General features: G+C 41.9%; 1 protein-coding gene across 1 annotated transcript in view; it reads left to right on the top strand.

Annotated features, from left to right (window-relative positions):
- fbxo41 (F-box protein 41) overlaps positions 1-19,268 on the top strand; it is a 77,392-nt gene that overhangs the window by 38,309 nt on the left and 19,815 nt on the right. The window contains exons 4-5 of the mRNA XM_082537741.1: positions 1,596-1,803; positions 8,479-8,552. Coding sequence (XP_082393867.1) covers positions 1,596-1,803; positions 8,479-8,552 — 282 coding nt within the window. The remainder of the gene's footprint in view (positions 1-1,595; positions 1,804-8,478; positions 8,553-19,268) is intronic.

Here is a 19,268-nt window from a genome sequence, read left to right as displayed (position 1 = left end):
TGTGTTTTATTATTTCAAGCACATTGCAAGAGTCCGACCGTGTCTTTTTTAAGCTAATGCAGAGACACAGAGTCACACTTACAGGATTAATCGATCAGATCAATCCTCTTCCAGAGAAATCTTGGCCACTGCGTTAACTTCAAAACTCTGCTGCACGTATTGGCAAGGACCAGAGAGGGAGGCCACATTACACCAATTGTAAGGTCTCTGCTGGTTTAAGGTTCCCAGTCACAAAGATATCGTTTAGTTATTGTGCTCCATGTTTATGGAGCAGTCTACCTGATGACCTGGTGGCTGCTCAGACTGTTGAGATTTTTAAAAGCAAACGCAAGACTTTCCTTTTTATTGTATTTTACTTTCATTCATTTACTGATATATTTTCATTGCATTTTTTTTGTTTACCTGTTTATTCATCTGTTATTATCTTTATGCCTTTATTCAGCTCTAAGTCAGTAGGATCAGCTTCTCTCTCATCTGACTTACGGTACATTTGAATAGTGCAGACAAATTTACCTCCTTTCTCTTTTTCCGAATCACTTTCAAATCAGTATCACAGTATGAAGGAAAGGTGAATCTGACTGTGCTTAAAAAAAAACAAATACAAATGGAACTACAGTGAAACCTAATCAAGTTCAAACTAACTTTGATGTAAGTAATTTAGGAACTGTGGGTTGGTGTCAAAAGTCAAATCATACCTGCAGGTCATGGCATGAAATGCAAAAACACATTCTTAACTAACATTGAATTAGCAGTTATGTTATTGTTTTTATGATTGGTTAAATTGCTATGAATGACCTCTTTTACTTGGATAAAGGATGGTCCAGTGTGTCCTCTCCTAAAGGAGGCAATAAAGGAAGCACTAGAGCACCTTTCCTCAGTATCTAGAGCAGCTCTTATTATGGCTGCCACACAGATACTTCTGGGTCACTTCACTCTTAGAGACATTTAGGGTCGGAAACTGTCCATCATTAGTTTTAGATAAGTTTATTGATATCCCTTGATGAGAAGCTTTTGTTCTGAAGCTTTTGCAGCTGACTAACAAGTTGTCATTGATTTCAGTAAGCTGTCTTCTCTTCTACCAGTTCCTACTCCCCTCACACACATATGGTGCCAACAGAGGAAGCTATTACAGAAACTAGTGCAACTATAATTGAATGCAAAATGCATCTGAGACTATTAAACTGCCCTGAAATTAAGACCAAGGCTGTCTGGGTCACACGCTGTCCCTTGAAATGACAGGAATTTGCCCTGCTGTGTTTGCAGTGCAAGTATCCAGCTGCTCTCTCACCCTCTACTCTCTCTGCTTTTGTGGTTGTATTGTTTATTTATCTGTGTCATCAACCCTCGGTGTCTGTTTTCAGAAAAGGGCGGTACAGCTGGTGGATGCGTGAGAGAGGCTTTTGAAGGCAGAATCTGTACCCACATGCATTAATAAACTTGTGTGCGCAAAAATGTCATCAGGACATGAATGTTTCTGAATGAAGGAGGTTTAGGAGATCTCTAATTTTCCCCACAGCCCTCCAAATATCTTATTTCATGAATCCTAGCTTCCAGCAAGAAGGAAAGGTTCACACCTCTTCCCCTTGTGCCCACAGGGAGGTCGCCCAGATTGACCAGTTCCTTCAGGAGACGGCGGCCCGTGAAGCAAACGCTAAGGTACGCTTGCAGCAGTTCATTGAGGAGCTTCTGGACCGAGCCGACCGGGCCGAAAAACAGCTGCAGATCATCAGCAGCTGTGGCACCACGCCGAACGGCAGCCTGGGACGCTGCAGCCTGCAGGCCTCGAAGGGCAACGGACGCCAGGTTAGGATTTTTGAATACACGTTGCTGTAGGTTCACACTATGAAACGTGTGATAGTTCCTGTCAAAAGAAAAAAATATATATAATGCATATAATATATAACATATTTTGTGCCATACGTAACAACACCTGATGTACAAATTGGTTTTTAAATATTTAACTGCTCCTTATCACACCGATTGTCGTTGGTTGATTTTCCGATGAACTTTTTCTATGTAATTTTGTAGCACATTTTAACTGGCATATTATTTTAACTGGCAAAAGTAAGTAACATTCTTAGTTTTATTGCAAATAAGTAATGTTTCATTAACATTTAGTAGTGACTTTTTTCACTTCCAGAGACTCTTAAAGACTCCTTAAACTGCAGGAAACTCCACTTCCAGCATTCTGGCAGTCATTAACAGAGCAGCTTGTTGCTGATGAAAAGTACATAACCATAGATTGTATTGATTTATGCCTCTGTAATGCACCACAGCTCGAACCGGTAATAGACTTCAAGATGCCTGAGACAGCAAGTCTACTGTGTTTTACTGAACTGAAGGGTAGTCGCTGCCTGTTTTTCACATATGAGCAGTTGAAATTAAATAAGATATTATTCTGGATTAGTGATGCACCAAATTCTGATATTTTTATTTGGTTTGCTTATTCGGCGCAATTATTACCCCTTCTGTGAAAACATAAGAAACAAAACAAGACAAACCTCTGCCGGCACGTCACTCTCTGGGCAACAATGTTCCCTCTAATTTTTCACGTGTCTGAGCGAACACACAAACTCCCTGAGCGGTCCCTTGGACCACTGTGAGCGACATCAGACGTGTGCACTGTGGTCACGCCAGCATCTAATCCATCCAAGTTACATGGTTTATTAAAATAATCAAATTACAGCATTTACATTTATGTTAGACTTCTTTTAATTAACTGCTTTAGCCCACTTACAATGAAAATGTAAAAAAAATCTAGTCATTCACCTGTGCAGTATGTTAACACTATTGGAAGTACAAATAACTTGAACTCCAATTTTGAAAACGCAAGTTTCTTTCTTTTTAAAAAAAAGCTCTGACTTGTATTATGAGTCTGTGGTCTGGGAGAGAGTCCTGTAGCTCTCTATAGTATATAATGACCAATGCTGGGCAATTAATTATATAGCTACTTCTTCAAAAAGGTTACTCAGTTTGGCAAACAACAAAGATTTTTGCAGCTATGTTTTTTTTAAATGCAGCCAAGGCAGTTTTAAATAAACATTTCAAACTATTTACAGAACAATCAGCTGTTCTGCATCAAATCTGATGCCACACAAATTATTTGTGCCACTTCAAAAAATAATTTCTGTCCACTATGAGATAAAGGAGAACAACAGCCTGGTACCTGCAGGCCTGACAACAGAAGATGTATCACTGCTGTAACACGTGTAACATTCAGCAGTCGCCTCATTGTTCTGACACACACAACAAAACTACACTACACACTAACTACATAAGATTTGCGCTAAACGTCTCAAATCTCAAAGCACCGCCGTCACTCCTAAAACTTCCCCCCGTTTCTTAACAACTAGATGTCACGTTGCCATATCAGTTTTTTGATTGGTCGACATGGTACTTTTTTGGACGAATAGGAAAGGGAGAGAGGGGTGGAGTTTGTTTTTGCTCACAGGCGGAGAGCGCTTTCAAGCCTTTTTCTTATAAAACGCCGTTTTTACAGTTTCTTCCCGCAGTAAATATAAACAACGATAGTATTCAGCAAGGAAACCAAACATTGCAGATATTTTTATCATAACTCTGGTTTTACGTGGCCTATCAACACGATTTAAACGCTGGTATAAAGTCCACACTTTTTCTGTCAGTTGTTCCGTCTGTCCTGCTCACATCTCCAATGGTTGTCCACGTTGTCATTAATGTGGCTTCACTTCACATCAGCCACGCCGCTTTGTTAGCTAAAACACCGGTGTCGGCACGTAAGGACGCTGTCATAGCCTGTCAACGACGTTGATTAGCTGCGTATATACGAATGTGAATCGCATTATTGGCTGGACTATAGGATAAGGTGGCATCGTTCTAATCCCATACGGGCGCAGACAGTCACTCACTGACTAACACTGCAAAACAGAATTGTTAAAGTATTAATTTTAATTTCAATGCAGGTTAGATTTATTTTGTGCGCAACACAGATTTTCTGTGCGCAGAGACCGTGGCAGCAGTGCGCAATTGCGCACGTGCACAGCTTAGAGGGAACATTGCTGGGCAGTATTTACTTTTAAGGGAATAGTACTGCATTATATTTTAATAGTATTGTAAACTTTATGTAGGAGTAGATCATGGAAATAGGTATTGATTTGTAAATAACTGGACACGAACAACCTGTGCATACTATATCATATTATACTACGGGATATTTCTAGATAACTAGACAGCTCAGTCTCTTTCCTTTGGCAATACTCTCTTATAAATATCTAACATGTTTTACGGTCAACTTGTTAGAAAGGCAGATGTGAAAATTAAAAGTGAGATCAGAGGTCAAACGTGACGTGATATTTGGATGCAAGCTATGTTTAGTCATATTTAGAATCCCCATATTCTTTCCCCCCATATGTTTAAATGTGCAGATGTTTTTATTTAAGGTTATATTGTTTGGATATAAAGTGAGTCCTTATATCGTTGTACAAGAGATAATGTTTTCTATAGATTAGATTTTGTTAATAACCATGTGCTCTATATATGCAAGTGCATTTTATTAATATTGCACATTTATAACCAAAGTGCTTTCAATTAAAATAAAACTGATTAAACAAATTCCTTTCTTCAAAGATATGGGGGTAAGCCTAGCTGTATATATTGAACTGATAATATACAAAGCATTTTATTTTATACTCTATCAGTGTGATCTTCCTTCATCAAGGGATTATTACAGTAGGTACAGTTTTACAGTTGTTACAGCATTCAGCATCAAAGCTGTTGGAACAGTGAAGCTGTGCAGCTCGGTACATCCTGATCAGAAAGTGTGCTCCTATTAAAAAAGAAAACTGGAATGCAGCTCTTCATCTCCAGGCTCGGTGCTTGAACCATGCCTCCTTGCTCCTTTTGTTTTGCCGTATTACACAATGATTAAAAAAAGCTATAAAAGCACACAGAGTCTGTTCTTAATGTCACGTATTCAAATTACTGTACGACACTTATGGAAAAAAAAAAAGGGGTCACCTGTTTCACAATGCACTAATGTGTATGCTGCCATGGAAACAGTTCTTGCTCTCGCTCAAGATTTCAGCATGATTTTTAATCAGATGTGATGTGGTGCAGAGCTGCCTGAGAGGAATCATGTCCTAGGATTACCGTCTCTGAGTGCACAGATGATGTCGGCGTCCTCGGGTTATCGCTTTATAGTCAGGTGACCAATTATAGACAAATCTTCAAAATAAAGTGTTTTACTAAGGAGTTGGGCCACTGTGGCCACATGTTTTCCAAATGATATTCCATTATTGGATGTTATCTGACCAATCAGTCCAAATTCTCCAGTAGCTCTTCACTTGGGTTGAGATCTGGCCGTAGCATATGATTCAACTCATTTTCATCCTCGAGTGAACCTTTCAGGGCATCAGGGCAGACAAAGGGGGTGATTCAGAAGAGTGAATGTATTGATTCAGAGTGATCCTTCTTTCTAAGGTCAGGGCTTTTAAAGTGTGGCTCTTGGTAACATTTTATGCAGCCCACGAACATGATGAGGATAAGAATGCACTAATGCACATTTCATTCATCCGAGTTCATGGCAGACTCTGACAGAACAGGAGAAAACAAGTATTTCTCTTCAACTTCTTCTGCTGTAGTCATCATAGCTCACAAACCTTTCTAACACTGACAAATCCAGCAGGTATCAAGGAACACAACAGTCTCAGAAGAGGTTATAAAAACATTAACACCATAAACCACTATCAACTTACCAGGCAAAGCAGAAACACTGATTGGAGACAGTGCCATAATCACGATTATTGCAATAGTTGCAACGAACTTGCGATCTTGTTCCTTTAAAGATGGGAAACAACAGTACTCGCAGTCAGTTTCCATTTTCAAAGTGACTTCTTTTTTTGCAAGAGCCAGTCTGCAATCAGTTTGTGATTGATTGAGGTGAAGTTGGCATTGGCATAGAGTCTGTGTGGTTAATGGGCGATTAACTGTCATAAAATGGTAAAAATTGCAAGTCTGCTGTCATCTGTTGTAAATCTGTTGCAACAGATGACAGCAAGATGCACAGAAATTCACATTAACTGCTCGCATTTAGAGTTCACCCAGAGCCTCATACACACAGAAATTCCTGTTCAGATGGTGACATAGTTACTGCAGGATGGAGATTTAACTGCAAAATGAAATAGGAAATAAACAACCTCGATTTCACATGGGAACATAACCAGAATATAACCAATGTAGGCCCCTGTTACAAGGAGACATGCTGTAGATGTGTTGCGTTCGTCAGTGCAGACTGACTCAGACTGATTGCAATGTGCCGGCAGTTTGAATTTGTTTATAAATGACATGTCGGTTGCTTGCAAACCAGTTGGTTATCCAATCTGTCTGAGAGTTCAGTCAGTCTGAGTTGGACTGTGATTGTTTGGAGAAAGGTTGCCTCCCATCAGGTGAAATGTGCAGTCGCCTCATGATGGAAACTAATTGATACTGTTGCATGTTTAAACACTTGGTGACCAGTTGGTAGCTGCAACTACTTGCAATCGGTTATTTTATATATGATATTTATATACTTATTTTTTATTTACTAGTTGCAAGGAGGTTGCTTTCCTTATTGTACTTTAGTGTGACTAAATACGAAATCCCTAAATCTGCACTAAGTTAAATGCTTTTGCCAGAGGTCCCTTCCTTCCTGTTAAAAGGGAGTTTTCATTCCCATTTTCGCCATGTGGTTGCTCATAAAAGGTTGTTTGACAGTTAGGGCTTCTCTGTATTATTGTAGGATCTTTAACTTGCAATATAAAGTATCTCAAGGTGATTGTTGTTGTGATTTGAAATATTAGAGAACCACATGACCTGTGAATGACCTGAAACTACCTACATTTAGTCAGTTTCTTGTCTCCATGCTTGTGCACTGTAGGACTATGAGTAATCAGCATGACAAGTACAAGTGTGGAGGCACTAACTGGTTGGCACCTTGTTATACTGTCAAGGGTGTCTCCACCTCTCTATATGGCCTGAGAAAGGTCGCCCTCATCTTCCTACGAGACAGGTTTTAGAGTGACAGGGGTATTTTAGGACTGGTGGTGAGAGAAGGGATGGTTTATCTGCTCACTCTGTTGTTCTTTCCAGGCTGACTGTAATATAATTTTCACAAAGAATGAGAGGAATATACAGCAGCTTTAATCTGACTGTGATTCTTTATTATGTTTTGGGTTTGTAACAGAGAGCAGAAGAGGTAGAAATAGACAAATGCTGACGTTTGGCTCGAATTTAAGTCACCCAAATTGAGTTATACCTCCCGATGAATGCATTTGATTAAACCCATTTCTTGGAGATGTGCTCCTGCTCTGCCTTCACTGCAGTCTGTCCAGGAATGAAAGGCATGGATGATACTCGCCTGTTTCCTCCACGGTCCATTTTCACTGGCAGTGGCCCACAAACAAGCTGTGTGAGTGAAGCAGAGAAAAAGAGAGGGAGCAGAGAGGGAGGGAGACTGTCTGTGTTTGCGCACATTTTCCCTCTGTGGCATGTCGCCGGTTTGGTACACAGAGTTCCACCTGGCATGGCTTCACACACGCACACTTCAGTGCACATGCAGCTTTGAGAACGGTGTGAAAAAGCGACAAGGAAGATTTTGCGCTGGCAAACACAGAGAGTCAGATTGCACACTTACAAGCAAATGCATTTTAAAAACCTGCTCTCAGAGCTGCAACCAAATATTTTAGATTACAGGGTTCTCTCTGCAGTGAGTACAGTGGATAGATAGAAGTATTGATTGCTCAGTCAGTCAGGTCCATCCAGCATTTTGCTCTAGAAAAAGATATTTTGACTACTTTCCATCCATTTTCTTTGGGTTATCCAATTCAGGGCTGCAGGAGTTTGTGCCAGCTGGACAGGTTACCAGTCTGTCGTGTGGCTAATACAGACAAATGATCATGTTACACTCACACCTATTCACGACAATGATCCTGTTCCAATGCCTTGCTCGTGTGTACAGTACAAATCAAGAAAATGAAATGTGATGAAAACACGTCACTGAACCGCACACAATTACCTTTAATCAGAAAACCACTTTTGTTAATCATTCTAGTCATGATTGTATTCTGTTTGACAAAAATCAGAAGTAACGGAGCCTGTTTGAGATACGTTTAGAAAACCTTCCCCAGATAACTGCAAAATAGGCGGCGGTTTCATTTTCTATGATTTCATTCCACTTCCAGTGAGATTTTTTTTAAGCAGGCTTCTGTACTCAATTTATTTTTGTAGCAGTTCTAATTTACTGTGACAGCTGTTTGTTAGTAATACATACAGTATCTTGTCCTTCAATTAAATGTCTTGTTGTACTTTGTGTTTTGGTAAAATATGTATGCTCGCATTTCTCCATCATAAAAAAAAAAGATCAGCCTGTAAAATAATGTTTGAGAATGATGGGGAAACAGGACATTTTATTAATAACACGTTTGATCCGACTCTTTGTTTTCTTTGTGTTTCTCTCTCTCTCTCCAGAGAAACTCGAGCATCTCTGGGAGCACGAGGGGAATGTACCAAGTGTCAGAGCGACGTTCCTCTCCCAGCACAGGGTGGGTCAGCAACACACTGCTGTACATTCGACACATGAGTTATCCATTCATAGTACCATTGTACCATGAAGAGCTTTATGAAACACATGTTGATGTACATTGGAAACGGGATGCAAAAGCAGGATGCTGAGGAAGGCAATACATCCAAAAAGCAAGCCTTCATTTTTTGACCCCCGAATGTTACAATGTGTGACTGCTGGGGAAAAAAACCCTCAAAAAACAGCAATGTGCACTTTCACTAAATGCATTTTCAATAACATACTGACCGCTCGGGTTCTGATGGTAAATAATGTCTTGTGTTCTTCTACACAGTGTTACACGCAGATGTCAAATGTCCAGATGTTTATTCTCTGTATAAATCCTGCACTCCACCCGAGCCTTAATCCTGAGGACCACACAAACTTAAGAGTTTAACCTTTTATCAAAAACACATTTTTCCCCTTTCTCTCATTCATTCATTTTATGCCATGATTTTGGTTTAAATTAATGATACTTCTTAGTTAGGATTTCTATGGCTGAAGTAAAATTCCCCGCCATCCATCACTTATGACTCACAGCTAACCCGAAATAACAAATGATTTTATAATCATTCTAAAGGCTCGCAATACAACAATAGACGTTACTCAGGTGGTGCATCACCATGAATTATTAGTTAAAATGATCTTCTCTGCTTTCAGAAAAGATGGTCCAGTGCATCCTCTGCTAAAAGAGTTAATAAAGGAATCAGTGGCGCTCCTTTCCTTTGTGTTTGGAAAATCTCAATGGCTGCCACTTCCAGGTCACTTCACTCAGAAACCTTCCTAAATGAAGAATAAAAATTCAAACAGTCAAGTAGGGATGGGTATCGTTTAGGTTTTATCCGATACCGGTGCCAAATCGGTACTTTTGAAACGGTGCCGGTGCTCAAACGGTGCTCAAACCGGTGCTTAAAGAATGGAGAACACAAACTTTGTTCAAAAACCTCTCATGTTCAGCTGTTTTTTGTAAAAAGATAACAATGTTAGCCTTTTCTGCAGCTATGGGGCATATATGGTATCACTCATGGCTGGAAGCAGTGCTTAATCAATGGAAAAAACACAAACTTTGTCCAAAAACCTCTCATGTTTAACTGTTTTCCACTTCTTCTTTGGTCATTTTAGCCTTTTTGGCCAGGGTGAAGAGAGTATCTGCCATCAAACAAGAAGACAGCCGCATGTAGCTATGATGATGTTTGCTAGTTCACCTTACATGCATTAATGTAATAACGTGGTTAGCCTACTCAACGTAAATTACACAAGAACAACATTAAGCTACTCACGCAGAGAAGAACGGCTGCTGCTGCCATCAAATACGGCGCATTTCTCGGCTTTAAAAAAACGCTATGCGTCGCCAGGTGTTTCATGAGATTCGAGGTGTTACCTCCTTTGACAGTATCACAGTATCAGCTTAAAGCACTTGTTGCTGCTGAGTTTGCATATTTTGCTGTGAAGTACAGCCAGACTTTTAACCGCTTCGCCTTGGACATTTTTAATCTGTAGCTCTGCGCTAACAGAACGTACGTACCTGGCCCCGCCTACTATCCTCGGAAACGTAAAACGATTGGCTAAAAGTGTATCACAGCTCAGGAAAAAAAAGCACCGAAATAAAGCACCGAAATGTGCGCTGCTTTTCGGTCTGGTTACTACCGTTTATGTCAGAACCGGACACCGGTACCCATCCCTACAGTCAAGTCAGGTAACCAGACGGATGCAAGGAAAAGTGATTTGCTGAAATTAAACAGGAAGTGGACAAAAACAGATGAAGACAAAGACAAGGAAATAGTGGAAAAATATAAACATTATAACAATAAAGAAAGGAAATCATTAACATCAAAACAGGAACCACAGCTCAGCAAATACTATACAAGACCCTAAAACCATGATAGCAAATGTAGTCTCTCGTTTAATGGTACTTTTACTGCTGAGTGAAATCGCAGTGATCCATGCTTTAAATTGTCTTATTTAAATTGTTATAATTACTATTATATGTCTCACACCAGATAATTAGGCAGCTCTGAAATGTGCATATTTTACGGGTTTTTTGGGAGCGTTTTTTCGGTCAGGGTGGAGATTTTATAGTTGGCTTTTAAATGCTTTTAGTTCACTTCATCTTTTGTACCTGCTCAGAGCTTGTGTAGTGAAACACAATCTGTCAGTTACTTGGAAATGGATTCCCAGAGCTTTTAACGGCTATCTGCTGTGCTTGCTGGTCTTTGCCTTTTGAGGTTCAACATTTTCAGTATTGTGTATAAATACTTCTATGCCCAGCAATTGTCATAATATTGTTTGAAAAAACAATAGTATAATATTAATATTTTTGTGACTTCTTTTGTTTTTTTCTATTTTTTTGTTAATATATAAAAAATCAAAAGATTACAGTAGTGTGTGTGTATATATGTGTGTATATACATTATATATACACACACACATATATGTATATGTATGTATATGTATATATATGTGTGTGTGTGTGTATATATATATATATATATATATATATATATATATATATATATATATATTAGGGGTGCAACGATATTCGTATCGATATTGAACCGTTCGATACAGTGCTTTCGGTTCGGTACGCATATGTATCGAACAATACAACATTTGTAATTTATTTTATCAATTTTCCTTCTGACGATGCTGTCTGTGTTGAGCGCTCAGTGAATCTGCGTTCGACTACTCCGCCTAGGCTGCACTGTCGAGCGCAGATCCACTGAGTGCTCAACACAGACAGCATAGTCAGAAGGAAGAGCGCAGGGCAAGCTAGCAAGACAGAAGTTAAGCTCTCCAGATCTGGCGTTTGGAATTATTTTGGTTTTCATGTGACGTATGACCCTGAAGGTAAGCGAGTCATGGACTAAAGTAAAACAGTATGTTGGATGTGCCGTGCAATGCTCAATTACATGGGTGGGAGCTAGTGTGTTAGCGCAGTTAGCTCGTTAACGTGTTGGCCGTCTAGCCCCATGCACGGGGCGATCGGCGGTAGCTCGTTAACGGAGATTTGCCGTGTTGTGGCGTTAAGGTCATTTCAACGAGATTAACCTGAAAGCACTAGTGGGAACACAACGAATATGACTGCACATTTACGCCGACATCATCCTAGTGCAAAGACAAAAACAACAAGCATGCTACTAACTTTAGCCGAGTCATTTAGACAGCTGTTAGCACATGATTCTCCTTATGCTGCTGAGAATATAGCCCACAAGAAGCGGATAGTATAGCTTTTATTTTGGAAAGAGACATTTCTCTGTAATAAACTCTCTTTTCCAAAGATGAGTGATTCCTCAATCAGATACAGGGCTTGCAATATCGCTAGCCCGACGTCCTGGAGCTAGCGATTTTTTTCAGTCGGGCTACCAAAATCTATCTCTTCCCTGCCCGTCAGGCTATTGTAGGAAGAAAAATATATGTCAATGCTTTTGCATTCTTTCAGAAATGTAGCTGGGTAATTATGTCATTGGCATCGGTGAGCCACTGTCAATATGTGACATATTGAAATCGCGTTTGAATTTGCGCTTGTTTTTTTGCTTTCACTTTGCAATCGCGCGAACTGTGTATAGAGAGCGACAGCACTGATCTGTGAGTGATGAAAATTTGTGCACCAATTCCTCTGACATCGTCTTATTAATCGTTAGCTCACTATGCAAACATGACAAGTGAAATCTCCCGCAGCAAGCTTAAACATGTGAGAGGTTGATCGCGCAGAGAATCGCTGAGCTTATGTGAGTGCGTGTGTAAAAGCAGGAGGATATATATTTCATTTCTTCTGAGCCAAATAAGACAGGTCAGGGTGAAGAAGTGACAGCCAAAGAAAAGCTTACCACAAAACGGAGAAGTTATGACAAATCAGACTATAAGGCAAAAAGAAAGTGCAGCTTCATGGTTTCATGGACAAAAGAATTTCTGTGGCTGCAATATGACGAGCTAAATAACCAGGGCTGCACATAAGTGGTCCGCAGGTGCGCATTCGCTGTCAAAATAAAAAACGCGCACAAGGGTTAGGGTTAAATTTAAAAACTGTACTTTTGAGTTAAAATATATATTTATAATTTTAATAAATGACAAATTAAAAAGGCATGAACATTTTTTTTGTATCGAAAAAATATCGAACCGTGACACCAAAGTATCGAACCGAACCGAACCGTGAATTTTGTGTATCGTTGCACCCCTAATATATATATACACACACATATATATATATATATATATATATATATATATATATATATATATATATATATATATATATATATATATATATATATATATATATATATATATATATAACAAGAAGGCATCGGTGGGCAAGAGACGAAAACAGGGCGTTGTTGGAATGCTACTACGCAAGTAACCCCGGCGGCAGGGGCTACATGAATAGGATGAGGGACCTATGGATTCTTCGATACCCAACATCCACAATGACGGCGAAACAACTAGTAGCTCAGTGTTCCAACATTCGAAAGAAGGGACTGCTCTCACAGCTAGAGATTGACGAGGTACAACACAAATGCTACGGCAAGGAGGAGTCAGGACGCCAGGTCAGGGGGGCGATTTCATCACCCCCACCCGAGATTGGGTACGTAGCCCCAAGTGCGATAGGAGAAGGACCGTTGAGTGCGAGAGGAATTGACCTGAAAAATAGGATCATGGCCAAGCTTGAAACCTGGATCCCCCGTAGCCGGTTACCAAGATTACGTGAAGTACCCTCAGAAGGTCTGCTAGATGATGTTAATGCAGCACTACGGACAATACCTACAACCACGATTACAGACACTAACAAGCTGATCTACAATACGGCAGCAGTGATCAGTAAGATGCTTGGCTACAAGTTGAACAGCCACAAGGGGCAGTACCCTCCATGGAGAAGGAGGCTAGAGGACAAGATCAAAGTAGCACGGAGGGAGGTTAGCCAACTAACGGAGTTGCAGAAAGGTGCGACAAAGAAGGTGCATAAGAAATACAGCAAGCTGTCCATACCTGAGGCCTTGGAAACTGCCAAGCAAAGACTCACAGCCTTGGCCAGCCGCTTGAGGAGGTACACCAGAGAGATAGAAGACAGGAGAATAAACCAGCTGTTCTCCACAGAACCAGCAAAGGTGTACTCTCAGTGGCAAGGGAACAATAAGAGAACAGCACCACCAAGGCTGGAGACGGAGCAATACTGGAAGGGCATATGGGAGAAGGACGCAACCCATAACGGCAATGCTCAGTGGCTAGTGGATCTGAGGGCAGACCACAGCGACCTCCCTGAACAGGGTCCAGTAACCATCACAGTGGCAGATATCCAAGAAAGGGTCTCCAGTATGAAGAGTTGGACAGCACCAGGGCCCGACATGGTTCACGCCTACTGGCTAAAGAAGCTGACTGCACTCCACGAGCGTCTGGCAGCACAAATGAACCAGCTGCTAGTTAACGAGAGACACCCGGAATGGCTAACCGAAGGTCGGACGGTCCTGATCCCCAAGGACCCCAAGAAGGGACCGGTCCCCTCCAACTACCGACCAATAACCTGCCTCAGTACTACATGGAAGCTCCTGTCAGGCATCATATCGGCTAAGATGAACAGGCACATGGGTCAATACATGAGCGGGACACAGAAAGGAATTGGCAAGAATACCAGAGGCGCAAAACACCAGCTACTGGTAGACAGAACAGTCAGCCGAGACTGCAAGACCAGACTGACCAACCTGTGCACTGCCTGGATTGATTACAAGAAGGCCTATGACTCAATGCCCCACAGCTGGATACTGGAATGCCTAGAATTGTACAAGATCAATGGGACCCTAAGAGCCTTCATCAGGAACTCAATGGGGATGTGGCGTACAACACTAGAGGCCAACTCCAAGCCCATAGCACAAGTCACCATCAAGTGCGGGATCTACCAAGGAGATGCTCTGTCCCCACTGCTGTTCTGCATAGGCCTGAACCCCCTCAGTGAGATCATTAACAAGGCTGGCTACGGATACCGACTACGGAACGGAGCAGTTGTCAGCCACCTCCTGTACATGGATGACATCAAGCTGTATGCCAAGAGTGAACGAGACATCGATTCACTGATCCACACTACCAGGCTATACAGCAATGACATTGGAATGTCGTTCGGACTGGAGAAGTGTAGTCGGATGGTAACAAAGAGAGGGAAGGTAGTCAGAACTGAGGGGATTGAACTACCAGAAGGCAACATTGCAGACATAGAGGACAGTTACAAGTACCTGGGGATCCCGCAGGCGAATGGGAACCATGAAGAGACCGCTAGAAAGGCTGCAACCACCAAGTACCTGCAGAGGGTCAAGCAAGTCCTGAGGAGTCAGCTGAATGGTAAGAACAAGATCCGGGCCATCAACACGTACGCCCTGCCCGTGATCAGGTACCCTGCTGGGGTAATAGGCTGGCCAAAGGAGGAGATAGAAGCCACTGACATAAAGACAAGAAAGCTCCTTACCATGCATGGAGGGTTTCACCCCAAGTCCAGCACCCTGAGGCTGTACGCTAAGCGGAAGGAAGGGGGCCGGGGACTGGTGAGTGTCAGCACCACAGTCCAGGATGAGACAAGGAACATCCAAGAATACATTGGGAAGATGGCCCCAACTGACCGAGTGCTCAGTGAATACCTCAGGCAGCAGAAACCCAAGAAAGAGGAGGGAGACGAGGAACCATCATGGAAGGACAGGCCCCTGCACGGTATGTACCACCGGCAGATAGAGGAGGTGGCTGATATCCAGAAATCCTACCAGTGGCTGGACAAAGCTGGACTGAAAGACAGCACAGAGGCACTAATCATGGCAGCACAAGAACAAGCTCTGAGCACAAGATCCATAGAGGCTGGGGTCTATCACACCAGGCAAGACCCCAGGTGCAGGCTGTGTAAAGATGCCCCAGAGACAATCCAGCACATAACAGCAGGGTGCAAGATGCTAGCAGGCAAGGCATACATGGAACGCCATAACCAAGTGGCCGGCATAGTGTACAGGAACATCTGTGCCGAGTATAACCTGGAAGTCCCGAGGTCAAAATGGGAGATGCCCCCAAGGGTGGTGGAGAATGACCGAGCTAAGATCCTGTGGGACTTCCAGATACAGACGGACAAAATGGTGGTGGCTAACCAACCGGACATAGTGGTGGTAGACAAACAGAAGAAGACGGCCGTAGTGATCGATGTAGCGGTTCCGAATGACAGCAATATCAGGAAGAAGGAACACGAGAAGCTGGAGAAATACCAAGGGCTCAGAGAAGAGCTCGAGAGGATGTGGAGGGTGAAGGTAATGGTGGTCCCCGTGGTAATTGGAGCACTAGGTGCGGTGACTCCCAAGCTAGGCGAGTGGCTCCAGCAGATCCCGGGAACAACATCGGAGATCTCTGTCCAGAAGAGCGCAGTCCTGGGAACAGCTAAGATACTGCGCAGGACCCTCAAGCTCCCAGGCCTCTGGTAGAGGACCCGAGCTTGAAGGATAAACCGCCCGCAGGGGCGTGCTGGGTGTTTTTTTTGTTTTGTTTTATATATATATGTGTGTGTGTGTGTGTGTGTGTGTGTGTGTGTGTGTATATATATATATATATATATATATATGTATGTATATGTATGTTATACAACCAGTGGTTGTTATGGAAACTGGTTGGGGAAATTGTTTGCAAAGAAAGTGCTAAATCCCAAACCTTGCTAGCTTATTCCAGTATAAACCTGTACTTTTTCACATCAGCCAAGCATCCATACAGTTTGAGAAAGTGCAACGCAAGCTGGACATGTAGAAGGTTTGGCCTCAAAGTAAAAGTTGTGTCTCAGAGGTTTCAAATGGCACAGAGAGGAGCCGACTGATGTTTGTAGAAAAAGCCGACACATCCGTTCAAACAAGACTGCAGCAATGTGCTAGCAACTGAAGCATTTACAAAGAGGTTTTGGGGGAATATGTGTTTTTACCTGCTGGTTGCCATGGGGTCACTGACTGTAGGCCTCTGTGACTAGCAATTTAGCGATCATGTTCCCAGTCGCTGCCACCAACCTCCAGCAACGACACATAACAGGTTGGGAAATACTCAGTTTTCCGTGATGACTACTATTTACCAGATGGTGGCGGTGCAGTCTGTAGGCTTGTATGACTGGGGTCTTATTCACTGGATCCTGCATTGTCACCACGATAGTCATATGTTCAGAATGGCCGAAAAGTTAATGTCATGTGGTCAGTAATCATGTGTTTGCAAAGCCTCAACTGAGCCAATGTGAATAAATTTTTTTTAATATTGAGAGTAGACTGTTTAATCCAGAGTCCTAATGTGAAGATTTGTGAGCACAGTAGTCGCCAACTACTAATGAGAACATCAAATCTATAGTGTTGAAAACTGACTTAAAATTGAATCTATCCAAACCACATGTCACAGATGCTCTCAGTCAGTGGCAGCGCTGAGGCGCAGGTCAGACGTCTCACTACACGAGGTGTGACTGAAGTATTTCTGGGTCTCCACTGGAGATTTCAAACACATGGCGTGCCATCATGTACCGACCCAACTGTCATCCCCAGTTGGTGCGCGAATGTGTTCCCTTCTCTGACGTCACACAGAGCCTGTCAGGCCTTCCCCATTAAATAAGTGATGGCACGACACACGCACAGACGCCCGAGAACAACTGTGTGAGCCTTCTGCCTTCGGTTATTAATAGCTGTTTATAGGGATGGGCATTGATAAGATTTTCACGATTCCGATTCCATTTTCAATTCTGTTTAACGATTCGATTCTTTATCGATTCTGTTATCGATTCTTTTTAAAAAAGGAGAACACTAAGGTCGATTAGCTTAGAACTTTGTTTTATATCTTCTCTTTGAACAAGATAGAATTTAGGAGTAGCATGGACTTACAAACCCAACAGTGAGATCTTAAGAGATCCTTAAGAGATCCAGCCTACGGCTCTTCAATGGGGGGGTCACAGGGTCCCCGGGGAAAAAAATTGTAAATGTAAAATAATAAAATAAATATTCTTCTGTAGCAATAACAAAGTATAACATAAATTATTCTGTAGCAATGTCCCTGCCTACAAATAAACACATTCACTTACTGAAAATCGGGGGTATCTGCTGTGGCAGCCTTTGACCACAAACTTAGTCACTGCTTGGTGACATTCGTCTATCCTGGCCTGAAAGGAGACGCTACCGGTAGACTGCAGCGACAACTGCCAGCGAGCGCCAGCCAGACTCTGTTTGTCTCTCTCATCATGGTCACCTAAATGCACACTAATGGCAGGTTTTGTAATATAACTCAAACATAATATGCACTGTTAGTTGATTATTTATCTGCCGTATTAACGGGAGAGGACGTGCAAACGTTACCGCTGCTGCTGGGTTGAGATTCACGAGTCCGGAGCGGAATTAAAAACACGACATTCATTTAAGGTTATCGCGTGTTTTGTGAGCAAATGCTTTTACATATTCGTAGTGTTTCCTCCCTTAAATGAAATATCTACTTTGCAAGTATTGCAAGTTGCCCCGTTGTCATCCGTTCTCGTAAAGTATGACCAAACTTTTTAGCGTTTGAGCCGCCGTGTTTCCTGCCAGGTAAATGACGCTCCACAACGTGGTGACGTCATTCGGGGCGACTGGAATCGATAAGGGAATCGTTTGCAAAAATGGCAAACAATTCCAAGGAATTGAAACAGTGGGAACCGGTTTTCAACAAGAACTGATTTTCGATACCCATCCCTAGCTGTTTAAGGATAAAGGTTGTATTCAGATGCCATTTTACAGGCAAAATTACTCAATTTGCACAACTCCCATTAAAAGTTATAATCAAGATTTACTAAAGACACGCAATAAAAAGTTGCCAATCCAAAGTCACTGGTCACTGTTTTCCTTTAAGACTGTTTAAATAGACATTGCTGCACAAACATCAATCCAGAGTGAAAAAGAAAAGGACACCAGTCGTCAGTTTGCAAAAGTTTACACAAAACATTGTGAAACCTCATGAATAAACTTTCATGTATTTTTCTTCCTATTGCATAACATCAAGAATAACCTTGAAATTTTGGAAAAATTACACCCATCGATGTGACTCGGGTACATTTTATTTTCCTGAATTTCGCTGAAATGCTTTTAGGATGTCGCTGAATGTTATTCTGGATTTTGGGAAATGACTAATGGACCTGCTGATGTGCTTGTTCTTGATCACAGCTGTCTGTGTTTCAACAGAAATATTACAGAAACGGTGGTCACTTTATTAGGTACATTGTTTAACTACACATTATCACATACTGTCAAAGTTCGGCTGTGTGGCAGGATGTAGGACCCAAACGCAGGACTCAAACATGGGAAGTTACCTGAAAACGGCAGCCATGACACACACCTAATCAACCGATCATACAGAAGCAACTCAGTGCATTAGGCATGTAGATATGGTGAAGACAGTCTCCTGAAGTTCAAACTAACCAGAAAAAAGGTGAATTAAGTGGCTTTGGGCATGACATCGTTTTAACACCGTGTGAGACGGGCTGGTCTGAGTATTTCTGAAACTGCTGATCTGCCGTGTTTTTCCCACACAGCTATCTCTTGGGATTGCAGCTAATGGTTTGAGAGAAAATATCCAGTAAGTATCAGTTCTTGCCGCTTCAGTTCAGTTAATGATGCCAGAGGTTAGAGGAGAATGGCCAGACTGCTTTGCTACAACCCATCTACGTTTAGGTGCATCTCTGAATACACAACACTTCAAACCCTGA

Source organism: Aulonocara stuartgranti, assembly GCF_965226115.1.
Source record: "Aulonocara stuartgranti genome assembly, chromosome: 6".
In the NCBI taxonomy this organism is placed as follows: domain Eukaryota; kingdom Metazoa; phylum Chordata; class Actinopteri; order Cichliformes; family Cichlidae; genus Aulonocara; species Aulonocara stuartgranti.
This window is presented reverse-complemented; position numbering and strand designations above follow the sequence as displayed.